Consider the following 15349-nt stretch of genomic DNA (forward strand, 5'->3'; position numbering starts at 1 on the left):
CCTGCTACTAGGTACTTATACTATATTGACTGGGTAGAATTGCATTACTAAAAAGAGACTAAAATACAATTTTCATTGACTAAAACTAGACTAAATGTCATCAGTTTTCGTCGACTAAAACTAGACGAAAATAGTCATGGATAATTCTGACTAAAATAAGACTAAAATGCTCAAACTTTTAGTTGACTGAAACTTGACTAGACTAAAAAGAGTATGAACGTGACTAAAACTAATAAAAACTAAAATGACAGCTTCCCACAAAGACTGGACTAAAACTAAAATTAAAAGAGGCCGCCAAAAACAACACTAGTATTTACTGTATTTTTGATCTAATTAACAAGGCCTTGGTAAGCATAAGATTTTTAATTGTGAATTTTAGTTTTTAGAATTGTATAATATTTGTATCGTTATTGTGATCACAATACATAATATATTTTGCCATTTCAAATCTACATGTTTTACAATGTGTTCAAACATCATGCTCAGAAGAAAAAAAATATTTAATTAACCATTTCTACAAATTTGTCCTTTTTATTTGAGATGTGGTCCCTTTCATAATTACTTATTAACGAGTATGTAGAGGGAGGGAGTATGTATGTTCTTTTGTGTAGCGTTCATCACATCTAAAATGCATTGAACAAAGCACAGGTAGAGTAGGGATTTGATTACTGTCACAGAAAATCACCTCAAAGCATACCACTCCATTTGTTTTGCTCTAAGGATTCCGTCCTCAAACCTCCTCAAGCCTGATGACTCCTGGTGATAATAATTGAGTTGATTGGGGATTATTGCGTATATAAAGGCCAGTGAAAAAGTCTTTGTGTTGCTTTTTGCTTTTAAAAATCATAATATTATAGATGCTGTGACACTATCATTGTGCATTTGATTACAGGATTAAATGTGGACATATTGCAGGCAGGATAGACTCTGCAAGGGAAGCTAATATGGGTTTCCTCCAGATGGCCTATGGAAAGGATGCTCACCACCTGGAGCTGGCATTACAGTCCATCACCCAGAAGGGTTGGGTGGATAACAGTGGATGTGTACCAGCAGTGGGTCACTGGGGCCAGCAGCTGTGTGGCCGCCCTCTTTCTTCATCAACAAATCTCTCTTTAATTAGCTCACCTAGTACCCTTTCCCCAGACGAGCACCCAAACACAAGTCGTCCATCAAATCTCTCTACGATCGCTCTCCTTCTCCCTTTGGGATCTCATGCATTGTGCCTGCATCTGAATGAGAGGCTTAGTGGAATAGGGAATCCTGATGCTAATTAAATGGCCTTTCAGGTTATTTAGCCATTTAGAGTTAAGCTGCTGACTGTGAACCATTGATAACGTGGACTGAGTTTGATTGATGGACAGAAACTATTATGATTAATATAACAGGGCTTAAGGTCACTGCACACTGAGTCTGAAATTTTCATCCAAAATTTTTGCACGTAAAAAAATAAATACGACATCACGTTGTGTTAATCACGTTTGCACACTGCCTCCGAAACTTTCGTCCATCAAAATAAATTCGGATCAGGTTCGATTTTCTAAGTTTTTGCATCAGTAGCATGCATTTTGATAGGAAAGGATGGGGAATATGAAAAAATGGAAAAACGCATGTGAAAATTTCAGACTCGGTGTGCAATGATCTTTACCCTGAACTCTTAAAGGGACAGTTCACCCAAAATTGAAAACTGCCATCTTTTCCTCATGTTTTTTTCCATTTGGAAAACAAAAGATGTTTTGACGATTGTTGGTAAGCAAACAATTTTGGTCAGCACATTATCCATTCAGGTACATCTAAAAAAAAAATTGAATATCGTGAAAAAGGTCAATATTTTTTGTCACTCATTTCAGAAAGTGAAACCCATATATTATATAGATTCATTACACATAGAGTGAAATATTTCAAGCCTTTATTTCTTGAAATGTTGATGATTATGGCTTACAGATAATGAAAACCCAAAATTCCGTGACTCAGAAAATTAGAATATTACATAAGATCAATAAAAAAGAGGATATTTTAAACAGAAATGTCAGGCTTCTGAAAAGTATGTTCATTTCTATGCACTCAATACTAGATTGGGCCTCCTTTTGCATGAATTACTGCATCAATGCGGCGTGTCATGGAGGCAATCAGCCTGTGGCACTGCTCAGGTGTAATGGAAGCCCAGGTTGCTTTGATAGTGGCCTTCAGGTCATCTGCATTGTTGGGTCTGGTGTCTCTCATCTTCCTCTTGACAATACCCCATAGATTCTCTATGGGGTTCAGGTCGGGCAAGTTTGCTGGCCAATCAAGCACAGTAACACCATGGTCATTGAGCCAGCTTTTGGTACCTTTGGCAGTGTGGGCAGGTGCCAAGTCCTGCTGGAAAATGAAATCAGCATCTCCATAAAGCTTGTCAGCAGAAGGAAGCATGAAGTGCTTTAAAATTTCCTGGTAGATGGCTGTGTTGACTGTGGACTTCAGAAAACACAGTGGACCAACACCAGCAGATGACATGGCAGCCCAAATCATCAGTGACTGTGGAAACTTCACACTGGACTTCAAGCAACATGGATTCTGTGCCTCTCAAGTCTTCCTCCAGACTCTGGGACCTTGATTTTCAAATTAAATGCAAAATTTACTTTCATCTGAAAAGAGGACTTTGGACCACTGAGCAGCAGTCCAGTTCTTTTTCTCCACTGCCCAGGTAAGACGCTTCTGACGTTGTCACTGGCTCAGAAGTGGCTTGGTAGCCCTTTTCCTGAAGACGTCTGAGCATGGTGACTCTTGATGCACTGACTCCAGCTTCAGTCCACTCCTTGTGAAGCTCTCCTAATTGTTTTAATCAGCTTTGCTTGAGTGTATTCAAGCTTGCAGTCATCCCTGTTGCTTGTGCATCTTTTCCGACCTAAATTCTTCCTTTCAGTCAACTTTGAATTTAATATGCTTTGATACAGCACTCTGTAAACAGCCACACCTTTCAATAATGAACCTCTGTGACTTACCCTCTTTGTGGAGGGCGTCAATGTTTGTCTTCTGGATCATTGCCAAGTCAGCATTCTTTCCCATTATTTTGATTACACAGAATAAGAGATACCTGGAATTTATACTGTAGGCATGGTTATTAATTGAAACTCAAATGTAAATATTCTAATATTTTGAGATACTGATTTTTGACTTTCATGTGCAATAAGCTCTAATCATCAAAATTAAAACAAAAAAAACTTTTGAAATGTTTTACTTTACATGTAATGAATCTAAAAATATATGAAAGTTTCACTTTTTGAAATAAGTTACAAAAAAAAAAAACTTTTTCACGATATTCAAATTTTTGGAGGTTTACCTGTATTTATTAATTATACACACAAACAATATTTATATAATTTTCTATGTTTATATCATTCTGTAACTAATTATACAATTTATCATTATAATTTATATATTTTTTGTAATTCTTTTATTTTTTTTTACATTATTAAATTGTTTTGTCTAAAATCATTTTTTTCTTTAAAATTCCATATTCGTTTTAGCACAGTGCAAAGTAATACAAACGTGACATGTATTTCTTCCTTGTTCTTTGTCAATCTCTTTAATGTGATGAGCAAACTGAGGTTGATGTTGATGATGCCTTATACCAATAATTTTGTATTATAAAGTATTTTTAGAGTAAAGACCGGAGGTTAAATACAATCTTGCATCTTATGCATTTGATTTCACCCATGCTGTATAATAACTGTATTAGCATAGACCCATATGTATTAAAGTAACCCTTCACTCTGACAGGCTATTACGAGGTGCCACAGGTCACAAAGCACGTCTGAAATTCCATATATAAAAAGAAGCATTCAAGCCGGATTAAGTCAGTTTTCAGAAGCAGTATATTACCTCTGCAGTTGGACAGGAGTCTTGCAAGGTGCTGTTCGAGAAGCCAGAATAAATGTGTTGCTGGGGAATCATGTAGCATGTGTCTTAGACCCCTAGGGACTGTGGCTGAAGCAGATATTCAGGCAAATGCACTTGCTATTCACTGGAGAATGGACAAAGACAAAGCAATCTCCACCTGTGAAGATTGCCTGTGCTCCTCACTGAGCAACAGTTCTCAAGTGACTCAGAAAGCCTCAGTCTGTCCCTTCCCTCCACCAGCCGAGCTCTGAGCCCGCAGGCTGCCATATGTGCTCCTGCCATGACTGGCATTTAATTACAAATTAGACATTTTTGTCACTGCAGATGGATGAATGATTTAAAAATGAGATAAATGGTAGATATGCAAGAGGAAAGGAAACTCTGCGTGCTAATGAAAAAAAGAAGGAAGTGGTTCGGAGAAGGGAGAGGCAGAGCTCTCCACTGATTGAAACTGTCATTTCGCCAGCATTATTTTGGACCTGTTTATGTTTGCACTTTGAAAAAGAGGGGAAAATAGGAAATGACTGCTGGAAATAGCTAACGCTTGATGCCCAGTTTCCACTGGGGACAACATGAAAGATATTAAATTCTCATAGATACCAAACTCTTGTCTTTTTCCCTAATTAAATTAGATGTGCTTTCTGCCCTCTCTCCCAGACTTCATTCTCACATTAAATATAAACATTCCCAAACAGCGGCTGTTTGTGGTCTGTTAATATGGCGTGATATCACGCAACATTATTGTCACCATAAATATGCCACCCACCACTTGAAGTAAGCCACATTGCTACATTGTATTCAGAAAATGATTTTCCTAATCAGTATGTTTGTCTTGTTTTCCTGTCGGCTAAACTATATTTGCTAAACATCCTTAAAATAACTTTAAAATGTTATTTTTTTTTTAAAGATTTAATTTATGCCTTAGTAAAAAAGTAATATATTTAAAATAGATTTGTTTCATACTAAGTATGGTTAAAATATACTAACATACAGTATTTATTGACATATTGCTTGAGACTTACTAATATAAAAATTGTAATTAAACTTTGTTTGAAGTACTACTTGTGCACAATGCACATTTTTAATTAAGCCTAAAATGTGTTTTAATATCACTGTTGATGAGGATTGTATGATCTTTAAATGCAAGATATTTAAAGTGTACCTGATTTATACTTGCAATTGTTCCACTTCAGCACAATCAAATATACTTCAGCATATCTTTAGTTGGACCTCAGCACTACCTTCGCACAATTAAACTTCATTAAGTACAACATTAGTTGTTCAAATTTAGCATACTTAAAGTATACCTGTTTATTATACCAAAAGTACAATTGCAATGTATTTTTATTAAGTGCATTAAGATGTGAATGTATTTGTAGCATACTTAGCACAAAACAAATGTATTTAAAATACATTTTATTATATTTTATTGTTCACTATTTACACATCCAAAAGCGACTTACACTGCATTCAAGCTAAACGACTTCCCTGAGAATTAAAATATTACTTTGGCATTATTTGAACCATATTTGAGCTATAGCAACATATACAATTGTTTTAAAAGGGCTGACTCTGGTTATTTTTTATGTTTCATAATTGAAATAAATTAACATGTTCCCAGGTCTAGTCGTTAGGTAAGATTAATTTTTTTTTAATTTTATTTTTCATAGCTGGAGGCTGCGCTTCACAATCCTGTTCAATGTGCTTTACTTGGTTTCTCGGCGGCGAGTACTTCACTTCCTCAAGGCTACCTCTGGGTAAGTAGAAACAGAAGCACATAAAATATACATATTATCATATGCGCACACAGTGAAACGGTGACATCAGAGATCGAAGAGACTTTAATTATTATTCCTCACCATTAAATCCCATTTATGCAAAACAGGTCTTAATTCTGAACGTTGTTTAAAACTGGAAAGCATTAATTTACCATTAAGTTATGGTGGACGTAACCTGTGTTCTACAAAATAAAACAGGTTTTCATAACAAGCCCTGTGAAATCACCTTTAAAAGTTTTGCACAGTAGTCTCGTTCTCCTCCCTCCTCTGGTGCAGTGGGCAATTTATCATATAATCCCCCAAAGCAGGGGGATAAATCCAATTTGAGCCTTGGTTGGGCACAAAAGGACGCCCTTGCCTGTGTCTTTGAGTTAATTGTTTTTGTGGGTATTCTAAAAGCACTGAGGGTGGACTTGGGTGGATTTAAAAGATACAAGGAGACATTCAATAGGAAATTATATCTGGCCGGATTAGGACCTCTTTCTGGTGCCAAAAATCCTCTGCATTGCATATCCAAAATATAATTTTCTCGACATCTGATCCTAAATCTAAACCTCACTCAGATTAAATCATAGGGGTCACTTTTTAAATATTATCTCATTTAGTCTCAGTGGGGCTGCCAGTGTTACTGATTAAATGTGTTAAAATGTGCTATTATACAGCATTTGCAAACTTATTTTCTGTGCTTCAGAGCTGTGTTTTGCGTTTCTGCCTCTTTTTCAGATATATAAATGCATGTAGGCTTGGTCTACTGCATCCCATTAGATGAAATACAGTCAAACAGGCATGGTAATGTTTTGGGGAAGAAATAGTAATTTGATTTAAAACAAAGTTAAAACTGAAAAAAAATACACACAGATGTTTATTTAAGGCATTTATTAGTAAGTAAACTGGTATTACTGCTTCGCTTTGTTGAGTTGTGGCTGTGAAATAATCATTATTTATTAGTTTTTGAAGGACTGTGGAAAAATGATCATTGATCTAATTCATATATCCATAGTTTAACAATCATTTTTCTCCACACAGGTCTATTATTTTGTTTGCAGCTATTTCAGATGCACCCAAGTCAAAGACTGTTAAAGTTGCCATATTATGATAAGCTGCGATGTGGACCTGACTTTACACTGCTTGCCAAAAGTCTAGCTGTGTGAACCTATATAGCAGGGCTAAAGAAACCCCTAAAGCAGTAGTCGGCAACAGGCGGCCCGCAGGTGTGATTTTGACTGGAGCAAAGAGCGGATTTTTTAAAAGTCGGAGCGTCGTGGTTTTTACTCTAGCTAGCTAGATAAAAATGATTACTCAAATCAGAAAGAATGTGAAGGCTATGATGACTGCAGTGGACATGAGCGGGAAGTTATATTTCTCAAGGAATTTATTTGTTCCTTCTGAATATTTTCAGCTGACAGCTGACTTTTTTTTTTCTCAGAATTGCATGATTTAAACTCGCACTTGTGAGTTAAAAAGTTATAGGCTAATTCTGTGATATAAACTCGCAATTCTGAGAACATATCAGCCCCCCCCTCAAAACTGGACTTTAACTTGCAATTCTGACTTTATAACTCGCAATTGCGAGTTTATATCTCACAATTCTATGGAAAAAATTGAATTGTGAGAAAAAAAGTCCCAATAACCTTTTTTTATTCAGTGGTGGAAACGGGCTTCCATAGAACTGTGATATTTCAAACATACTGAAATACTTTAGACGCGGAGCGGTGTTTCTGATATCAGTGAGCACGGAGCGGAGCTGGAGCGGAGTGATTATTAAATGCTCGGAGCGCGGGGAGGGGAAATTGTTGACGCTCCACTCCGCTCACATACTCTAATCGGACACCGCCACACAAATGTGGCTTTTATTTGATGACTGTCGCAGGATTTTACACAGAGTAACAGCTCACTACCAGCTGCAAAATACACTGTAACAGTCAGTCACTGGCAATTCTGGTTGCATTTTTTATCAATTAGTATCTTAAATTATCCTTTGACTATGTTCTGGACCACCATCTAGTGGTGACATTTTTTTTTGTCCCAATGCCAAGCTTACTTGCCGACCCCTGCCCTAAAGTAATCAACACATCTTCCGCTTATAGCAGGTGTCATTTTCTCAGTGAATTCGACTGGACTGAGAGATGTGAGAAGAGGGGAAATGATTCAGTCATTTGCTACTTCCCAACTTATAAGTCAGTGGTAGCACATCATCATATCACAACAGGCAGTTTTCACTGCTAGTGTTCCAAATGAGCAGTGACAGTAATCAGATCACTCAAGATGGGCTGCTGGGATTTTTCTCATTGCTCAGATCAAAATAATGACATTGTTTCTAATCAGTCCAAGACAGTAAGCTAGCCAGTCATCCACCAAATTCACTCTTCTTTAGCCTCTTCACTTCTAAGACTGAGGCTTATTTATTGATTTGTGTGTGTGTGCGAGTGTTCACAGTGTTCTTCATGGGATTTTATTTATTTAGTAGATTAGTGATAATACAAATAAGTACTTGCTTTTTTTATTGTTTGCCAATGCCATGTTTTTGGGTAAAATGTTGTTTACAGGGGCCTTAGGGAGTATTTCAAAAAACTGTTTGGAAATTATATATGCCTTTTGGTGCTGCTGCTAGTAGCAGTAGTAGTACTTTTTTTGGAATGCAATTCAAATTTTCCACAGGATGTTTCATTGGATTTGGAATTGGACTGAAACGAAATTGGAAATTTTGGAATTTAAATTGCAATTTTTTGCAATTTGAAGAATTTCAACAAAGTAAGAGCTTTAAACAAAATGGAAAGAAAATATAGGTTTTCGGTTTAAGGTCTTTGTCTTTTAGCCTGAATATAGATTTTCATCTATTTAAATTTTACTTCCTTTAGTTCTATTTACACGACACACCAATAATTGGAATTGGAATTTAAAACTCAGTTCTGAATGGTGCATACAGCATCATTTTCACAGTTTTCTATTCTCTAACTATAAATCCAAACAAATCTAAAACACGGGGTAAAGGATGTCATAGGCAAATGTTTGAATATGTCCAGTGTGTACAAATAGACAGATGACGTCTTTCTCCCCAGACTACCTTTGCTCCCTTTAGGCTCTTAGTCAATTTCAGCCTAATTAATGCTCTGTTGTCCAGAGCTTTGGCTCTAAGGCTGGTTTGCACGGCTTTCTGGACAAAAAAACAGATGCGTCCAGGGCACGATTCCAGATATCCACTCCTCCAAACAAGTACTGATGACTTTGTCAGGGAACTGTAATTCCACCTAGTCTGTGTGGAGGATTTGAATCGAAAAAGGAGGGATGGATCATCGTCAAGTTTGCAAACATGGATTTGCGCCTATGTGAGAAAGTGGGATAATAAGGGCCGCTGGAGGTTGTGGCTGAGTAGGAAAAACGCAGAGATATTCAGTTATTTTGCGAGCTTCTTGCCCGAAGATAAGCCCTCTGTATATCCCACTGCGCTGCTGCAACAGGCCGATATTTGCTCTGCCTTGCTCTTCCCAGCCCATGAGACCTTGGCCATCCCGATTGTACACTGCGATACAAATCAGACAAATGATTGCATGCAAATTAGAGGGAACTGTAAGGCTAAAGACTATATTTAGCCCTGCCATTTTGCTCACATAACATGGCTCTAAATGAGAATTAATCTCTGCTGTCCGGCAGCATCCCTCCCATTTTGTTGTTTTCCTGTTCTTTGGTTGAGATTGGTTGAGATGGCCAGCAGACTCTCTGTAGTACTTTTCCCCTTTATCTCCCTCAGTTAAACCACCTCTTGAAGGCTTTTTTTATGGATTTTGTAATTGGAGCAGTTTAGTGCCGCACAAGGAGAGATGAGCCAATTTGTGTGGTGGGCATGATGGGATGCTGATCAGTTCATTTAATTTCTAATAGTGAGCGTGTTGCTTTCATTGCATTATGCATGAACAAGTAACCATGAGAGAGAGCACGGTGCGAAAACAAACACTATTTTTCACGAACTGGGAGATTATTAATTTATGATGCAATGCAATCCAAATGTGCTACAAGAGTCTGCATTTTAAAGCAACTCGCTAGGAAAATGAATGGGTGCAGAACCTAGATCAATTGTTGAGGCAAGGCAACAGAGGATGGATTTATGAGCAGCACTGTGCTGAAGTCTTATTCTGTCTACTATATGTAATTTCACCAAGGATCGAGTTTGTCATCTCAGTCTCTGTCTTAAGAAGGCGATCAATCATCAACCCAAAGGAAACCCTCCATTGTCAAACAGCTCAGCGGCTTTCAAAAGACATCTCTCCACCCCACCTTTTCCTCTGCTTCAGCGATGAAAAGATCCCTGGAGTTTCAAAAAAAGATGTTTGAAGTTATCGAGCCGATGCTGGGAATGCATTAGGGGTGAAAGAGTATGAATTTTAGAGACTTTATCAAGCGAAAGACTTGGTTAGATTTTTACGAGATGTATGATTTTAACTTTGCTGTTACTGTGGAATTTACATTGACAGGAATAAAATAACAGAGCTGGGAAACATTAAAGTACACTGGAAGTGAAAGAGTTTTCTGCCTTTTGAAATTTCCTATGCGTGGTTCTCGGCACTGGAAGTTAAAGCACAAAGCAGAGGGAGTGGTTGAAAGGGCCGAAACACAGAAAGCCCTTCCCTTCCTCTATTATTTTCTTTCCCTACCTGTACAGTCATGGATGTGAGAGAGCAGTTTTGGTTGGATGACTACCTATAATAGCGGTGTCCTTGCTCTGTTTTTGCAGGTAGCCGGTGGAGGTGATTCCACTCAAGGCCAGGTGGACATCTTCTCCTTGAACAGACCCACACCTCGGCCTGTAAAATCCCTCCAGATGGGAGCTCGAGTGAGGTGTTTGGAGTTCGTGCCTGAGCCCACCCCTTCAGAGGATGCCGAAACCAGCCGTCACAACTCCACGGGAGTTGGAAATACTATCTGTGTGGGACTTGATGATGGCAGGTAATATATAAACAGGAAAAAATGGAAAAAGGGTAACATATACACTGAAAAAAGCAGATGTCATTCTGAAATTGCTAGTAGATTTTACAATTATTATAGACAGCAAGTAACACCAAGCATGATTTTTTTTTTTAAGTGTAGACTATAGTACTTAAGTGTAGAGATGTTTTATTTAAAAATATGTATTGTGTTCCTCAATTAAAAATATTGGAGTACCTGTTAAATATCTAAAGGCACCAACAAAGCCAAATTGGTTGCTCTGAGGAAACTAGATTCACCCAAGCCTTCAGTATCAAAGAAATTGATGCTGCTTTGGTTCTATGTAAATGAAGTACCTCATCAATGCTTCCTTTATTTTCCTGTCAGCTCGCTTGGCTGTGAGAACCAAGTTGTAGCCAAGACTAATAGCCTAATAGCTGTTTGTTTTGAGCACATGTCTAGCAATTGGGGAAATGAGAAAGGTAAAAGCCTTTTAATCAGATTTAAGGTGTCATTACAGACACTGCAGTGCACACAGGGATACGAAACAGGTGACGACTATCCTCGTAAGTTTTAGCGGCTCCAAAGTCATTTAATGGAAAAACAATTTCAATATGAAAAGGATAAAAGATATTTGACTTCAGTAATTTCCTAACGTTTTACATGTGCAATCGCATTAATGCCGTCTGTGTAGATGCACCTTTTTGTGGTATATGCTTCTTTGTAATATAAAAACAGGAAAAGTTTACCACCTTGTTAAAAACTTTTGGATAGATATGTGGAGAAGTTTTTGAGGTGCAGTCATTTTGGCAGAAATTAAACAAATTTCTCTTAAAATCGCTGTGATTTTCTGAGTAAGATAAATCATTTATGAAGGTTGAGAAGAACAATAGGTATTCTGAGATATTCTTTATGCAAATGAAGGGGACTGATTAGCTACAGAGAACAGAATTTCTCCTTTTAAAAAATCATTTCACAATATCAAAGCAAGTGAACAGTGGAAATAAGGCAATATCTTGCCTTTCTTCATTTTAAAATTATACTTCTTCCTGCATCGATGTCCTTATACTGTATATCCTTCAATGTGTATCTCCCAAAGCATTCTGGTCTACGGCAGTATGGACACAGCCGCCCAATGTCTTGTGACTCTCCGTAACCCCGAGGGCTGTCCAGTTCTGTGTCTCAAATGTTCCAGGAACTTCCTGTTCGCTGGCCTGCGGGATGGAACGCTGATGGTGTACGAGAGACATCACGGAGGTATGAGTTAAATAACGCTTGATGTCTCATTATATTGTACGCTCATGCTGCCTTTAAGTACAACTGAGAAGGTCATACTTCAAGTTAGTTTCCAGCTGTCATGCAAGTTGTTTTCCGTTTCCAGGGCCCTTCTAATGTCCCAGTTCAGATATCATAGTCTTTTATGTGAAAAAAACTTTCCGCATTTAATTCAAGGCCTCATAATTTGCACGAGGCTGTATATAGCCGTTTCTCTTTTGCTTTTATGCATTATGCCAAACAAAGTTTATTTATTCTACAAACATTGCTGCCGTTTGTTTAGGATTGTGGATAATTACTTAGGATTTAAACGTCTATGTTATTTCTATCCTATTAGGCTTGTTTTTTCTCTTTATCACATTAGCACAGAAATGGACAGTTACATTCAGTATGTTTTCTCTTTCCTTTTTCTCACTAATGGGATTAAACACTAAATGGGTGGGATAATTAAGAAGGGTAATTATTAGTATGTCCCCAAATGAAAGGGACTCAATAGAGTGAAAGGGTAATCAAATCAAATTAATAGTGCAAATGAATCTGATTGTCCCCGTGTTCAATTTGCTCTTTCATCAACCTTCCATTCAGACATTCAGGGATGTTTTTTCAGTCCCTCCTCTGTTAGCTGAATGCCTCAGTGAGTATGTGAAAGATATTAGTTCTGTCATGTATTCTGAATGCATTCAGAGATGAGACAGGGGTGATAAGATTGTTCTGGGTATGTATTAGTTAGATGGAAAGCCAATGGATTCGGGATTACCTTGAAAGCAATTTATGATTTCACAAGTCTGTCCCCTGCCAGCGCCTGCGACTTATTCATTTGCAGTGCGTAAGTGTGGGCTAATGACAACAGAAGACGGGCAGGCATGCAGAACTCTTGCATTCGGAGACATGATAGATAGCGAGGGACTGCGCTGTGTGTGTACGTGTATGTTGGGGGTGGTGCAAGGCAGACAACCCTGGCACAATGGGTTTATCACAATGCACTACTTACCTGGCTGTCAACAAGGAATTACCTCCAGTGAAGTGGAAAGTAAGATTAATTATTCTGATGTGCAATATGGCGATTGAATATACTATTCATATAGTGGAAATAAATTAATTACAAGCAAATATATTCCCTGGGAAGAACAGGCTGGATTAAAATTGTATTTCTTTTATTTTCTTTTTTTTTTTTTTTTTTATAAAAAAATAAAATAAAAATTCTACAAATTATTCTGTGGGGTAATACATTGCCCTCAAAACAGTTAATATTGTAATAAACACCGGGGTCTCACGTTAGATTAATCAGAAAGCTTTTTGAAACATATGAGCGAGCCGAAATTGCTTGGGGGGTGGGATTTCATATTTTTCTTCTAGTTTTTTCCTAGCTACATTAAGAGGGTAGGATCATTTTGTTGTGTTTAATCAACAGTTTGCAGAATTTATAAGGATAATAATGAGGTGTCTGAAATTCCCTAGAAAATGCGTAAATGTATTACACCCAGAAGCTATAAGCGCCCATTTGAATGAGACTGTGTGTCTCCTCCTTTCACTTTATTACTTTTGGAGCAATAAAGTAAAGACTGCATCTGCAGATGCTTGGAGTGTCCAGATAAGTCCTCTCCGCCCCAAAGGTCCTCGCTAGGCTTTCCAAGATGCAAATCTGAGGCGGCACTCATTTGAGTATGAGGGGGTACAGAGCAGCTGAGGGGGATGTTTTCAAAGCATATGCACGAAAAAAAGTGGGAAGACTGACATTTTGAATATGCCATGCAATTAACCTGAGGAAGTCGGAAGTCATTGTAAAGCTATTCTGCTTTCAAAGACAGAAATAAACAACTCGAAATGTTAATTAAATGGTTCGCTGTGGTTCCCTCTCTAATTTTGCTTCATTAACACACTGTGATGGGGGCGAAAAGTCGAAGAAAAAAGCTTATGTAATGCATCCCATAATGTTGTCCATGGTGGCTACAGTGCAAACCCTATGATTAAAACTCAAGGGAAAAAAATCTGGCGTGTTCTGAGCATACTGGAGGGAAACGTATAAATTGGATTACACAACACGCTGCAGTTATTAACATGGCACTGTTAGCGCATTAGCATAGAAAACGCTAGTTTTATTGAGGGAGATATGCGGTCCACAAACACGCTTTGCAGTGCTTGCTCTAGCTGTATGTTTTTAAGACGTAGCCAGAAATTATACAGTTCCACCACCAGTTATACATATTTGTCTTGCAAACACAAGGATTTACTCTTGAGTATTAATGAAACCAATTTACTTTAAGTGACTTGCTCAGGGCAAAGCAGTGGAATTAGCATGCAGCACATTTTTGCTCTGCTATTTGAAGCATTCATGTATAAGGGAAATAACATATGAATTTACTTGCTTTGAATATCTTTGGCCATATTTGAAATGTTCCACCAGATAGAATTAGTGATTTGCCTTCAAGCAAGGTATTTCACAAGCTTAATTGTATTCTCTACTCATGTACTTTTACCTTGGTTTTCTGTTTTCTCTGTCATAAAACAAAAAAAGAATATGCAACGTGTAGTAATTTTAGAACTATTATTTTAATTTCAGCTCTTGGAAGTCGGGTCGTATTGATTCGATATTGATATTAATCAAAACGTCCAACTTATACCTTATTAACGATACCTCATTAACGACTTTTCCAGCAAGCATTAAAACCAGTATGTCTTAACAATTCAGATTATTCCCGTGGCCACAGTAATACAGAATTGATTAGGTAATTTTGAGCATAGGTAACGCAATCTTTTGGCAAATAGTTAGACTTGAAAATCACATAGCACCAGATAAAAATCAAAGTTTATCTGCTACTCTACAATACTACTAAACTAAAATAACACAAAACAGAATACCTACACACACAAACATTGCAGGTAATGAACTTGAAGAAAGCTTAAACTAGCACTCTTTTGCTAGTTACTGAAACTTGACCTGAGGAAGTTTCAAGCAGAGAACTTGTCTATCTTTGCTCCTAAATTACTTCAACCAGTTTCCATCAGAATTATGGAGAATTGTTTGATTACTTGCTTTAAGTTGAGTTTGACAGCTGATCGGGTGTTTCCGCGCGGTCTCCGAGGGAACCAATGACTGATTGGCTGCTGATGTGTCGTCGTCTGACGCGTTTCAAGGAATACCCTTCGGTGGTTGGTTGGCTTCTTTGTGACACTCGAAGGTCTTCCTTGAGTTCCTTTCGCGTAGCTTCAGACTTTCAAGGGTTTCTTCAGATGTTTGACTAAGTCTTGATAGTTGTTCAATGCTCGGCCAGCGCGACTCGATGAGACGAAGCCAGGGTTTTCAAACAGCGCACGAGCAAGCAGCAAGCATAGCACACCAAAGTTGTGTGTTTTTCTGTTTGATCCAATCACAAGTGTTTCTGTAGGGCGGAGCCCCGCACGGCTCAGTTTTCCGTGCGTAAATCCTGTGCTGAATTATTTCATAAAATGAAGAACATATCCTAGCAGATTCCTATAAGTGTTTTTATCATACATTA

At 37.8% G+C, this 15349-nt stretch overlaps 1 protein-coding gene across 2 annotated transcripts in view; it reads left to right on the top strand.

The window, feature by feature from the left end:
- The window catches only part of LOC306854714 (rho guanine nucleotide exchange factor 10-like protein), a 143636-nt gene that overhangs the window by 97548 nt on the left and 30739 nt on the right, over nt 1-15349 (top strand). For both annotated transcript variants that reach the window (XM_079392948.1, XM_079392949.1), the window contains 3 exons: nt 5550-5636; nt 10387-10598; nt 11677-11834. In XM_079392948.1, coding sequence (XP_079249074.1) covers nt 5550-5636; nt 10387-10598; nt 11677-11834 — 457 coding nt within the window. The remainder of the gene's footprint in view (nt 1-5549; nt 5637-10386; nt 10599-11676; nt 11835-15349) is intronic.

This window comes from Barbus barbus (genome assembly GCF_936440315.1).
Source record: "Barbus barbus genome assembly, chromosome: 35".
NCBI classification, from domain to species: Eukaryota; Metazoa; Chordata; class Actinopteri; order Cypriniformes; family Cyprinidae; genus Barbus; species Barbus barbus.